Source organism: Mizuhopecten yessoensis, unplaced genomic scaffold, assembly GCF_002113885.1.
Source record: "Mizuhopecten yessoensis strain PY_sf001 unplaced genomic scaffold, ASM211388v2 scaffold1595, whole genome shotgun sequence".
NCBI lineage: Eukaryota > Metazoa > Mollusca > Bivalvia > Pectinida > Pectinidae > Mizuhopecten > Mizuhopecten yessoensis.
This window is the reverse complement of record NW_018404125.1, coordinates 1,383,066-1,396,253: the sequence shown is the minus strand read 5'-3', so window position 1 is coordinate 1,396,253 and position 13,188 is coordinate 1,383,066. Positions and strand designations below refer to the sequence as shown.

The following is a 13,188-nucleotide window of genomic DNA, read 5'->3' as shown; positions in this document are numbered from 1 at the left end:
CCATCGTGTCAATAGGTTCCAGTCAAAATGCCAAAATGAAAAAAACAAAAACAACAATTTATCAGTGAAAATTCTATAATCCTCTTACTTGCAACAACCTTCTCACATAAAACAGATGTATACTTAAACACTTTTACATGCAATATGTTACTACATGAACAACCGTCTTGCATAAAACAGATGTATACTACAACCCGATCCCCTCTCGCAAAATACAAGTGTTTGCTACAACCATCAGTGTACTGATTTTTATAAAAAAAAAAAGAACAAGAGGCCCACAAGGTCTGTAACACTTACCTGTACCTTTGTTATCTGGAGGGGGATACAATTTATGTCCCTTTTAACAAGTTCAGACCAGACTGGTTAACAATCCTTTGACTGGTAAAGAGGAGTTGTTTCTACCTCTATTCTCCCTTTTGTGCCTCAACCTCTGACCCGAGAGTCACCACACCCTTTGTGTATAAAACTTTGATTTCCCCTCGCCCATCATAATGCTTCAGACTATTTCTGTTACAATCCCTTAGGCTTTACCTAACATACAGCTTTACCTCTATTTTCCCTATGGGGCCTGACTTTCTGCCACCATTATGAAGCCACATCCTTTGTTTATATCAACTTGAATCCCCTTGATACGGTAATGTTTTAGACCATGTAGGGTTAAAATCCTGTTATCCATACAGAAGAGTAGTACATACATGTATTTGATAGGCTACACGTAGTACTTTAACACACAAATTAGCCAGTGAAATACATATATTACAACCGTTATAAATTATCATAGCTTATCCTTGTTCTGACTCCTTAGGTTGTATAATCTGTTTTTATTCTCAACATCTAATAGACAAAAAGTTCACTTTGAACCTAATAATAATGATCAATTAACTCTGGACCTAATAGTATCACTTAGCCAAACTAATATTATCACTTAGCCAAACTAATAGTATCACTTAGCCAACCTAGTAATACCCTTAGCCAACCTAGTAATACCCTTAGCCAAACTAATAGTATCACTTAGCCAACCTAGTTATACCCTTAGCCAACCTAGTAATACCCTTATCCAACCTAATAATACCCTTAGCCAACCTAGTATAACCTTAGCCAACCTAGTAATACCCTTAGCCAACCTAGTAATACCCTTAGCCATATGAAGACAGGAGGGATGTGACAAAGGTAGACTAGCTATGAAGCTTGACAAAGCAGTTTTTCACGGATACAATGAGTGTGTATACCTACTGCAAACATTGTTACTATTGTGATAAATTGGTGTTTGTATATCCCTAATCCGTGTATATTGTGTTTAGAGTAATGGGTTGATAAGGATGATGGGGCATGTATTTAGTACAGGCTTTAATTGACACCGGGATGGGGGGACCATACTGATAGCGGGCAGCAGGCTGGCACATGGCTGAGCCGGAGAGTTGACCTTTAAGGTCATGGGAGCTGTCACTGCTACAGGGCTGACCTCTGAGGTACACCTAGGAGTAATAGCTGGGGGGAGACCATCGTGGGGTTCGGGGAGAAAGGGGAGTGATCTAGTGGAGGACAGACGTGATTAGGCTGTCTCCTGTATAGCTTAGCTGAGGTAAATTAGCTAGGGGATTCTCTCAGGTGTTGTTATGGACTAGTATGCTGACCGTGATGCTGTACGTTGTATATAAAGTGTAAATAAACTTGTAAATAGAACTCTGCTGTGAAATGTTGTATTCTGGAACCCTCCTCCCCGTCACGTTACACTATGAACACATAAACATGTGATAAAGTACACTTGCATATTAATATTAAATTTCAATTTTGGCTATTCTCAAAATGATGGACTCTTCCAGGTTAAATCCTACATTATGTATACCACATATAATGGAACTATACTTTTTCTACACTTAGTTTCAATTCGGATTTTGTTTTTTTGGTAAGTTAGATAGATATATTTGTAAACTGTGAACTTAAAAATGTTATTTTAACATAAAAAAAGAATTAGTACTGTGAGTAATAGAAAATCTAATATTCCCCTGTTCAACATGAAAAATTAGAAAAGGGGAATAACTCTTATAAAACTATAAAAGAAATGACAGTTGTAAAATTACTCAATGTACCAACAGTAGTTATTTGATCAACTTTCATAAATATTGGCTAGGAAAGTGAGTTGTAGTAGAATGTAATGAAAAGCTGCATATATCCTCTTAAAAAAAGGGGGGGGGGGAGTATAATATAATTTTGAATGGCCTAGATTTTTTTTAGGTGGGAGATATGATATATACTAACAAGAGGCCCAGAGGGCCTGTATCACTCACCTGAATATGTTTAAAATAATTGGTATGAAGTAAAGATATAGCACTCCATGGTAGGTGCTGTAAGTACATATGAAATTTCAGGAAGATCAATCCAGTACCTGAGATATAGCTAGAAAAACCTTCAAACAGAGCCCCACCCCTATGCCCCTAGGGAGGTCATACCCACCAATTATACAAGGACCCAAGGATGCTTCAGACTAAATAAGGATAAAATCCCTTAATCCCTATGGTAGAAGAAGGATTTTAAAGGTTTAATCTCTATTTCCTCTATTGGGCCCTGCCTCTCTGCCTTCAGGGGGGTCAGACACACCGTTTATACAAAATTGGTTCCCCTTCACCCAAGAATGCTTCAGACCAACTATGGACCAAATCCTTTCATTCCTACAGAATAAGAAGGATTTTAAAGAATAATTTGCTATGTTTCCCCTATTGGGCCCCTCCCCTAAGGCCCCTGGGGGCCAGATCCATGGTTTATACAAAATTGGTTCCCCTTCACCCAAGGGTGCTTCATACCAAATTTGGACAAAATCCTGTCATTCCTACAGAAGAAGAAGGATTTTGAAGAATTTGCTATGTTTCCCCTCGCCCCTCCTTTCTGCCCCCAAGGGGGGGGGGGGGCAAACTCGCTGTTTATACAAAATTGAGTCCCTTTTGCCCAAGGATACTCCAGACTAAATTAGGATAATATCCCTTAATCCCTATGGTAGAAGAAGGATTATAAAGGTTTTACCTCTACTTCCCCTATTGAGCCCCACCCCTCAGGTCCCAGGGGGGCTACACCCACAGTTTATACAAAATTGTTTCCCCTTTACCCAAGAATGCTTCAGACCAAATATGGACCAAATCTTTTCATTCCTACAGAATAAGAAGGATTTTAAAGAATTTCCTATGTTTCCCCTATTGGGCCCTGTCCCTCAGCCCCCACGGGTCCAGACCCACAGGTTATACAAAATTGTTTCCCCTTTACCCAAGAATGCTTCAGACCAAATATGGACCAAATCTTTTCATTCCTACAGAATAAGAAGGATTTTAAAGAATTTACTATGTTTCCCCTATTGGGCCCTGCCCCTCAGGCCCCTTGGGGGCCAGACACACCATTTATACAGAATTTGTTCCCCTTCCCACAAGGATGCTTCTGACCAAATTTGGTCAAAATCTGCTTAGTCGTTCATGACTAGTGGTGTTTTAAAGGAAAAGTTGACGAACAGACGACGAAAGCTACGGTATGGCATAAGCTCACCATCGTCCTTTGGACCAGGTGAGCTAAAAACCAATGAGCACACAAACTTTTACTTTTTTGGGGTATATACAGTATGTATAACCCTCTCCTACCACCTGCCTCAAATATCTTTGTCATTCCTTTTATAAAATCGCTGAATGTTTGCATACTGCATGAGAAAGCCACTATAGATATGTGATAAATAAGTAACAAAGCACATGTATGTATAGGACAATGTACAAAACAATTCTAAGTAGAACACACACATTTAATACAGTGTATTAAACACTGGGCAATATACACAATACTAAATGATACAATTATAGACCATAAATACAGTATGTAAGATGTTAGAGACAAACTTTCATACAAATTTTGCCAGTGTGTATGTTGTGCATGCCATATACTAGAGACTGTGTAAACTGATAAAGGAACAATACAAAATAAACACTCTACTTTAAAGAAAATGACAACAGAGGCTTTTTTGGTGCAAATACCATATTTATCCTGTAAGAAGCCCATGCGACCAACACATAATCTGTAAGTAAGGGAGTGAACTTATTAAAGAATATACTGTATATCAAATATCAATCACTCTTATCGGCCTGGATATTAGCACGCTGGGGGTCTTAATATGCAGGACACCAGAGTACCCGGAGAAAACCCATGTGGTCGGGCAGGTGAACCCATACCTTTCCCTTTTTAAAGAAAAATGGAATAACATTTGTTTTCATTTCTACCGAATATATTTGACAGGATGGGCTTATAAGAAGGCATGGGCTTATTTCAAGATAAATACAGTAGTTCTAGCAGGATTTCCATGATCATAATAGACTAATACTGGACAAGGGTAACACAGTGACAATACTGGTCTACGAGCAGTACAGTTGTGGGATAGCACCGTTACACAATGGTTAGAATGGAGATGGGAGTGATACAGTGACGAGAAGCCCAGCACCCAAACAGAAAGGAATCTTTGCTGTGAACAGCCAGTTTCTCATTTGTTAGTTAATTAGCTGTTGCTAGCTAATCTCTACTTTGCACACGTGTATAAATCGGCAGTAAATCTACAAGGTTCTGTGCAAGCTTTCCAAAAGTTCCAATAGCTGGTCTAAATTCAACAAGCTTTCCAAAAGCTGGTCTTAATTCAACAAGCTTTCCAAAAGCTGGTCTAAATTCAACAAGCTTTCCAATAGGTGGTCATAATTCAACAAGCTTTCCAAGAGCTGGTCTAAATTCAACAATCTTTCCAATAGCTGGTCTAAATTCAACAAGCTTTCCAATAGCTGGTCTAAATCAACAAGCTTTTCAATAGCTGGTCTACATTCAAAAAGCTTTCCAAAAGCTGGTCTTAATTCAACAAGCTTTCCAATAGCTGGTCTAAATTCAACAAGCTTTCTGAAAACTTGTCAAAATCCACACAAGCTTTTCTACAGACCTATCTATAATCCTGAACTGTGATTGGTCAGTTTTCAAATTCATATTTTGGAAGCAAAGTTGGATTGTTTTAAAAGATGGAAGAATAATAACATTTCTTGGATGTTTTTGAAATTTGTGACAAAATTATGGATATCAACAAAAGGAAAAACATCAGTACAATTTATAGCATAGGCATAGGTATGTATGACAGTTATCTTTTATGATGTTAAAATAATTGATGCATCTACTGTAGTTCAAATGTTTGTCTGAATATTGAAGCATATTTGTTTTGAAAATTTAAGATTAGGTTTAGTATATCTAGGGAAAATAAACATATTGTTCTATAACATTTCTATGGGAAGTAAACAAACTGTTATAATGATTATATAGTAAATACATAAAAATGTTATATGTATACAGTTAATATATAGCTGTCGTGTTAACAAAAATTACCCGGTAGTTGATATATGCACACAAATTACAATTGGCCATTATATATATAGCACACACGCTATTGAACAGCCTGACGTTTAGGTCATGTGACACTAGGTATGGTAGTTGCTAAAAACACTGTAATCTTTACAAATATACTTCAGCTTTATTAATCAATGATAATTTACTGAAATCAAATTCAAAACTGTTAATTATATTAACTCATAAAGGATTTAATTTCAGAAATTTTGAGATTATTTACACAAAATAGGAGTGTAAAGTCCTACTGGTTCTTGATGTCTGGAATGATTGTATGAAGGTTGATGAAATTAGGTTGATTACTTTAGCCAGGAACCTGCAGACAGGCATATATCTAATTTCATTGTGAATCATATTAAAATTCTACAGCTGTGACCTTGACCTTGAAGGTAGGACCTTGACTCTCGACTGGCCTCCAAAGTTTGAAGTCAGGAAGACGTTTGTGAAGTTTCAAGACATTTGGTTGAGCACCTTTATAGGTTTGTTTTGTTTGTTTTTTTGTTTTGTTTAATTGCGAGTCTTTTAGGGCCAAACAACACTGTAAAACAGGACATTCACAAAACTAAATACATCAAACTGAAAGGAAGCTGAAGACATGAAGACATGCGTAATGATGACAGACACAAAGGGTGAACCGATGGACAGTATGACACCCACATACGGTATACTTCACAACAGGTGGGTGTATACAAATGAAAACAACACAAATTGCCTTAATATGTAAAAATGTAAAGTACAGTTGTGTGACCGCACATCGCACCAAAAATACTGTGCGCACACAGTGCATACATCGTTCACACACCGTCCGCACATCATCCACACATGGTGCGATTTAACAATCGTTCGCCCCGTTGTGCAAATTTCTCCGCACATCTGTGCGATTTGGTACAATTTGTTGATCAATATTACGGAATGAAAAAAATACAAAAGGCTCGTAAGCAATAATGTACACTGTATATATTACTGTAATTTCTCATCAAAATAATTAAGATTATGTTCAATTTTACAATGCGTGTTACACAGTGTTACAGTGACCGTTAGACTGTCAAGAATGGATCTAGCTCCTAGGTAACAGAACAGGTAAATAACAATTTGATGAGTGATGAGTTTTACCTGGCCTGTGCCTGACAGAGCTGATATGTGATGCCGTATGACCGTTATGAAAACATAACTGGACGTTTAATATTTGTTATTTGTATTTGCTTTGGTCTATAGCTCCCCTTCACCTGGTTTTCACACCTTGGCGAGTTACGTAAATGCCCCGGGCGGGAGATAACTACGGTCTAGTACAGGTACAAAGTGGCTATGTTTACTTGTATTGCCGAGATTTTGTTGTAACTTTACATGTGTCGATTTAGGTTGTTTAAAAAACACAAAAACACCGTTTCTAAATTTAAGAAAGTATAGAGAGAAAGATAAGCTTATAGATGTAGCTAGAATAATTATAGACACATACTAAATAATCAAGTTTATGTGTTTAAACACATGCACGAAACCGTATATATTGTTAAGGCATTCCTCAATTTACACCAACCACGATTGTTATCGCACAACGTTCGTCCATCGTCCGCAAAAATGTGCGCAAGCAATGATCGTCCAATTTTTTATCATTCGCACTTCGTGCACACATCATTCACACACCGCACATCGTGTAACGTTGTGCGATCCCACAACTGTAACTTATAGCCAGCCATGAGCGGCCAAACATGGCCTGCTCGATTTGCACTAACCAGGTGCAGAAAGATAAACAAGCTAGATGGAAGCTTGCCCTATTGGAATAAATGTTATCCAAATATAATAAGCCTATTGTGTTGGTTTTTTCCAATAACCTTTCTTTGGAGAACATTTCTATTCTAAGCTTGTATAAAACATTTCAGTGTTAGACCTCAATAATACAAGTTATCTAGGGTGTTTGGAATCCTTCTCTATATATCAGGCACACATTAAACAGTACTTATAGCTTGATGATAAATGTTAAAAGTCTGTTGTTGGATGTCAGTGTATCTGTTATTTATTCCTCCAACAAAGTATATTTTATGTGAGGCTTCAGCCAATTGTAGGCCACAGAGAAGGCAGAGGAACACAGTAAATCCTTACCATTCAGTTAGAGGACATAATAAAGGTACCAACTGACCTAACCGAGTCTTTGGAGTGATGAAACCTGAAACACACAATACTTTGCTAGGCCTATACATCATGTACAACAATACAAGTATAGACCTAAACAATACAAGTATAGACCTAAACAATACAAGTATAGACCTAAACAATACAAGTATAGACCTAAACAATACAAGTATAGACCTAAACAATCACAAAAGGCATTTTGTAACATCTACATTATTGCAGTGTACCCGAATGTCATCATGGTATAAATTATAACACAAATAATCTATAGTAAGTTAAAAATACTTCTCAGCAATGTCTCATCCACATTTCTCCTGAAACCCATTTTTATCACTTTTGAGAATACTTAACAGAATTTCTCAATCCATACATCATTTTACTCAAAATGTCAAATCTTTCTCCAAATGCTCCAGAAACTATACATTATTTTAACTTTTGATTGTTGTAGGTGTTGTAGTCCTATTCTTATATTTTTACCTCTATTTTTCACTGGTTGCAGATAGATTCTTCTCAAAAAAATTATCAATCTATTTGTGTTTTCCTAGAATGATTTAACAAGTATTTTCAATGAGGCTTTTGGAATTTTGTTTAATATTCATGTAGTGATCATCACAAAAAAAGTGTTCCAGGGGAAGACATCAGTATCATTTGTAGATAGTAACACATAGACATACACAATTATCAATTGATAAGTAATATAAATATGTCTTCCTTGACCACAATCTCAATAACATGAACACCTGCCATTGGAGTCCATCGAGTAAACAAGAGATCCGTGAGGACACGTATCACTTACATTTTGGGGGTACATCTACCTTGAATAAATGTAATACCATAGTTAAGTTGAACTTTGACATTACACACTAGCCTTGCAGTAAGTCTCCGTTGGTTATTCTACATGATTTACCCTTCATTGCCTAACACATTATACCTGTCATTTGTGTTAAGAGTAATCTCCCTTGATATTGTCTGTTTTACAGATGCATGCTTTTTTTGCATTCCTATCAAATGTCATAATGAATAAACCATACCAAAAAATCCTTTGCATATTTCTTTGTCTGTAACTCTCATGGATAACAGCACCACATTACACCTCCATCTCATAGGAAACATATATTCTCAAGTTCTCACAGTAAAAAACCTGTATTCTCCAAACTTTATCACAATCGTAGCTCTAGTCCAAACACTGGAATCAGATGAACATGCCCAGTCCTTCAACTGTGGTAGTGATTGCCTGACACTACAATGACCCCGATGACCTGACCTTGACCTAGAGTCAGCTCATGGGTTTGAGGTAGATAGAAGGTGCATAGCCCCGGAGCCCATCGGCATCGACATGCCACCACTCTGTGTTACCCTCCTGGTCGTGTTTGGCTAGCACTGTGACGACCTGGCCCTCGAACATGGATACTTCTGTAACAGTCCTTGCCTCAAATCCAAACTCCGCAAAGTAAAACTACAAAACAAATTAATTCAAATTCATAGATAAATGTTCTTTTAACTTGTTTGAAAAAGGAATTAAAGTTCCAGATCAATGTCATTTAAATATTCACCCTTATTTTTTGGTGCAACACCTGAATTCTGATTTAAACTGCATTATGTATCATAAGTGAAAAACATAAATTTATGTCAATATCACAAATGACATATTCTACTATTCATAACTCTGAACATTACTGCTGAATCTATATGAATTAATTTGTCCTAGTGGTCAAAGTTACATCAGTGCTAAGAACCATAGATTCTTTGCATGTTTCAGAGAAAATTTCAGAGGGAATCAAAGAATGGCATTGGTAAAAACATCTGAACATCAATTAACAGGTAGGCATACCTGCCCAAAAAATGCAATCACTAATATGAATATTCTATGTAAAGGTTAACGTAACAGGTCAGTATGGTCTGATTTTATGCATGTAACTATTATCAATCAAAAAGTCCTTTCAACATAATTATTTGCTTTCAAGAGTGATGAATGCTGGTATCTGATAACCTGAAGTAGTCAGTGTGTCCCAATAATTAACAGATGTCATTTCTATCAATATTGGGAATCCTGTTCATGGCTTTGTGATGTGATATGCTTTTCACTTAAAAGTGCTGACAAGCACCAAGAAGCATTTACTACTTCACACAGATACCTTTTACTAGACTAGATTAAGTGAGAAGCATTTACAACTTCACACAGATTAGATATCTTTTACTAGACTAGATTAAGTGAGAAGCATTTACACTTTACACAGATATCTTTTACTAGACTAGATTAATTGAGAAGCATTTACTATTTACACAGATATCTTTTACTAGACTAGATAAGTGAGAAGCATTTACACTTCACACAGATAACTTTTACTAGACTAGATAAGTGAGAAGCATTTACTACTTCACACAGATATCTGTTACTAGACTAGATTAAGTGAGAAGCATTTACTATTTACACAGATATCTGTTACTAGACTAGATTAAGTGAGAAGCATTTACTACTTCACACAGATATCTTTTACTAGACTAGATTAAGTGAGAAGCACCTTTTGTTAACTGAGTTATAATATGTATTTAAGTTATTATCTGATATCTGAAAAAAACACCATTGTACCTTTAAGTTAACAAACCTTTGACCTCAATGTGTGACCTTATTTTTAACCTTAATGTATAACCTCCACCTTTGACCTCAATGCCACCTTTTGGGCCTGGATGTATGACCTTTACCTTTAACTTTAATGTACGACCTCCACCTTTGATCTCAATGTGACCTTATCACTCAACCTCAAAGTCTGATCTTTACTTTTATTCTCCACAAGCAACCTCTCAACTTTGACCTCTGTGACCTTCATCCTTGAACTCAATGTGTTACTTTCACCTCTGCCGTTAATGTGCAACTTTTCCTTTGTAGTGATCATATAAATAATGTTCCATTAGAATGTTTCACTAAAGCTAGTACAAACAAGAACTGATTCAAAAGTGTGATACCAAATATGTGACATTTCATTGGTTACTGAAACTGTGCTAAAGTATATACCTCTTCAGAACCACTCGAGCTGGAAACGTTGATCTCCTCTGTGATTTCTGGACTCATGTCCTCCTCTAAAGCAAAGTCAAACTCATCGTCCTCCACATTGGCTGCTGCTAGCCCCGTCCCTCTCTCCCCTCCAACAGGTACAGGCTCCAGTATGGAGCAGGTCCTAGTCACTGTGGTGGAGGTTTGAGGAGGTGAGTAGGATTGTGGAGCCGTGGATTGGTAGAGTGTAAGAATATTCTTAGGTACAAAACCTTTGGATGCTGAAATGTACAAAGAATGTCTAAATAAGAATTTTGTGTAAGAGTCCTTGACCTCATAATAGTATGTAAGTACCATTTATAAACAAGTATGAACAAAACTTTATAAAGGAACAAAACTTAAGGTAAAATATGTCTCGGCCAATAAGAATTGGATTTCAGGATCCAGGAAATATTGCTTTATTAATGTAGGCGATCCACCATATACAGTTAAAATTACAATTTACAATTAAAACAAACACTGTTACGTCAGAAAGCTACAGCCATAAAATACAGTCTTTGTCAGTATATCAGTCCTGTTCTATTTTTGGTGTCAGTGACTTTGGCCTTAACCAGTCGCCATCTTGGATTTCTGGATCCTGGTTATATGAAGCCTGTTCCTTTGTGCGGAACAACCGGTTGTCGTTTGTAAATGTAACACTATAGGGTATAAATCCTAGCAGAGCTGCAAATGTTTATGCAGGCCTTGCAAGGCTTTGTCAAGGCTCACCTGAAAGCAGCATCAGATTACTAGGTCCGACCTTATTTCATAAACGAAAAATCTCTGGTCTAATATGTCCAACCATTTGGATCAAGATCAATGAAAGCGGCCATGGTGTTTCTCATATAGGATATCCACTAAATACTAAGTTCCACCAAAATCAACGCTGATGGGTAAGAAAAGGCAATACAATGTAGACAATGTTTTCAGCTACAGTGAGAGAGACCTGAGGTATTTTTAAACCCCTATTGTACATCTACAAATAATAGTGTCTCATCAAGGGAGTTACAGAACTATTAGACTCACTTGGCCTTCAGGTCCGGCAAGCTAAACATTTGACAGACTGACAACATCACAGCATACCTTAAGCATGCCAGCACTTTGTACCAGGTGAGCTAAAACTGTGACCTTGAAAAATACTTGTGGGAAGTGTATTAAGTATCTATGTATCAAGTAATAACATGCGCATACCATTTACATCACCTACTTACCTCCATTGTCAACAAACCACCGATCCTTGTTGCCCAATGGGTCCTTTTCCATGACTACACCGACTAACTCCCTGTGCAGGAGGGGAATGTCCATGGTGTCTGTTGGGGTATATTTCTCGTTAACTATGTACAGTTTGTCTGAGGGGTATTTTTGGGTCACATACATGCGCTGACTGTCTGATTGGCCCCCACATTCCTGTAAATGTAAATAATCATTGTTACAAAGATTGAACAGAATTTAGTCTAGCCTGGTATTTACCTACCCATCAACAGTACTTTTCATGTAACAGTATTTATCCATACTTGTACTTGCAAACTTTTTTGAAATTTCCATAGGGGAGATTACCCACTCAGAATTAAAGACATAAATAGAATTGTCTTGGTACACCATACCCTAGGGAAAAGATAGCACTTTTAAATGGCATCTTTTGAGCTGTTCTTTCAGATAAAATCAACAGATTTTAGAAGATAGGAATAGTTTAGCTAAATCACTGGATGAAAATGCTAATTTATAGGGTCCAATATTGGGAGTCTTCCTCCAAATAAGGAGAGTTGGCAAGTATGCACACTTTCCACGTATATATAAGAATATTTATTACATGTATGGTGAATTACAACATTGTATTACAACCAATTTTCAGGCCATACAATACTAGCTTAGTTGATCGATGCAGACAATTTTACCTCTATGACCTCTTATCGATGCAGACAATTTTACCTCTATGACCTCTTAACTGTTTTCAGTTGGCATTCATAGTCAATTTTCAATCAATTTGAATGCCTACTTAACATGAAAATTTCCAGGAATTGTGCTATCTGTTTAATATTTTACATTTTCTCTTTTAAAAGTTAATTTAATCTCATAGCAAATTATATCAATTAATAAAAAAAAATGCATTCAGTTGAAATAAGTGTATGTAGGAATTGAATAGCCATCTTCAAGTGATGGCTAGTGATATTCAACATTAGAAATATGATAATATTGATGATGTAACACATTGGCCATGGCATTCATAGCTCACATGAAAGCCATCTGAACTTGATAGGATTTTATAGTGGCAATTTAATGAAGTGGTAAATATTAGTTCAAGGATGTTCAAGATATTGGTTTTCTTAATTATACTTAAACATGTCATCTAGTGTACAACAAATGTCATCTAGTGTGACACATACGTCATCTACATCTAGTATAACACATGTCATTAAGTGTGACACACATGTCATGTAGTGTGACACATATGTCATATAGTGTAACAAATGTCATTGAGTGTGACACATATGTCATATAGTGTAACAAATGCCATTGAGTGTGACACACATGTCATGTAATGTGACACACATGTCATCTAGTGTGACAAATATGTCATGTTGTGTAACACATGTCATTGAGTGTGACACATATGTCATATAGTGTAACAAATG

The 13,188-nt window shown here is 36.6% G+C and overlaps 1 protein-coding gene across 4 annotated transcripts in view; it reads right to left on the bottom strand.

Moving 5' to 3' along the window:
- Positions 1 to 7,003: 7,003 nt before the first annotated feature.
- The window catches only part of LOC110466115 (dynamin-binding protein-like), a 49,358-nt gene continuing 43,173 nt past the window's right edge, over positions 7,004 to 13,188 (bottom strand). For 3 of the 4 annotated variants that reach the window (XM_021522463.1, XM_021522457.1, XM_021522446.1), the window contains 3 exons: positions 11,767 to 11,962; positions 10,538 to 10,797; positions 7,004 to 8,980 (listed from right to left, as the gene is read on the bottom strand). In XM_021522463.1, the coding sequence (XP_021378138.1) occupies positions 8,801 to 8,980; positions 10,538 to 10,797; positions 11,767 to 11,962 (636 nt within the window). In that variant the 3' untranslated portion in view covers positions 7,004 to 8,800. The remainder of the gene's footprint in view (positions 8,981 to 10,537; positions 10,798 to 11,766; positions 11,963 to 13,188) is intronic. The other variant, XR_002464694.1, reaches the window with a different exon arrangement.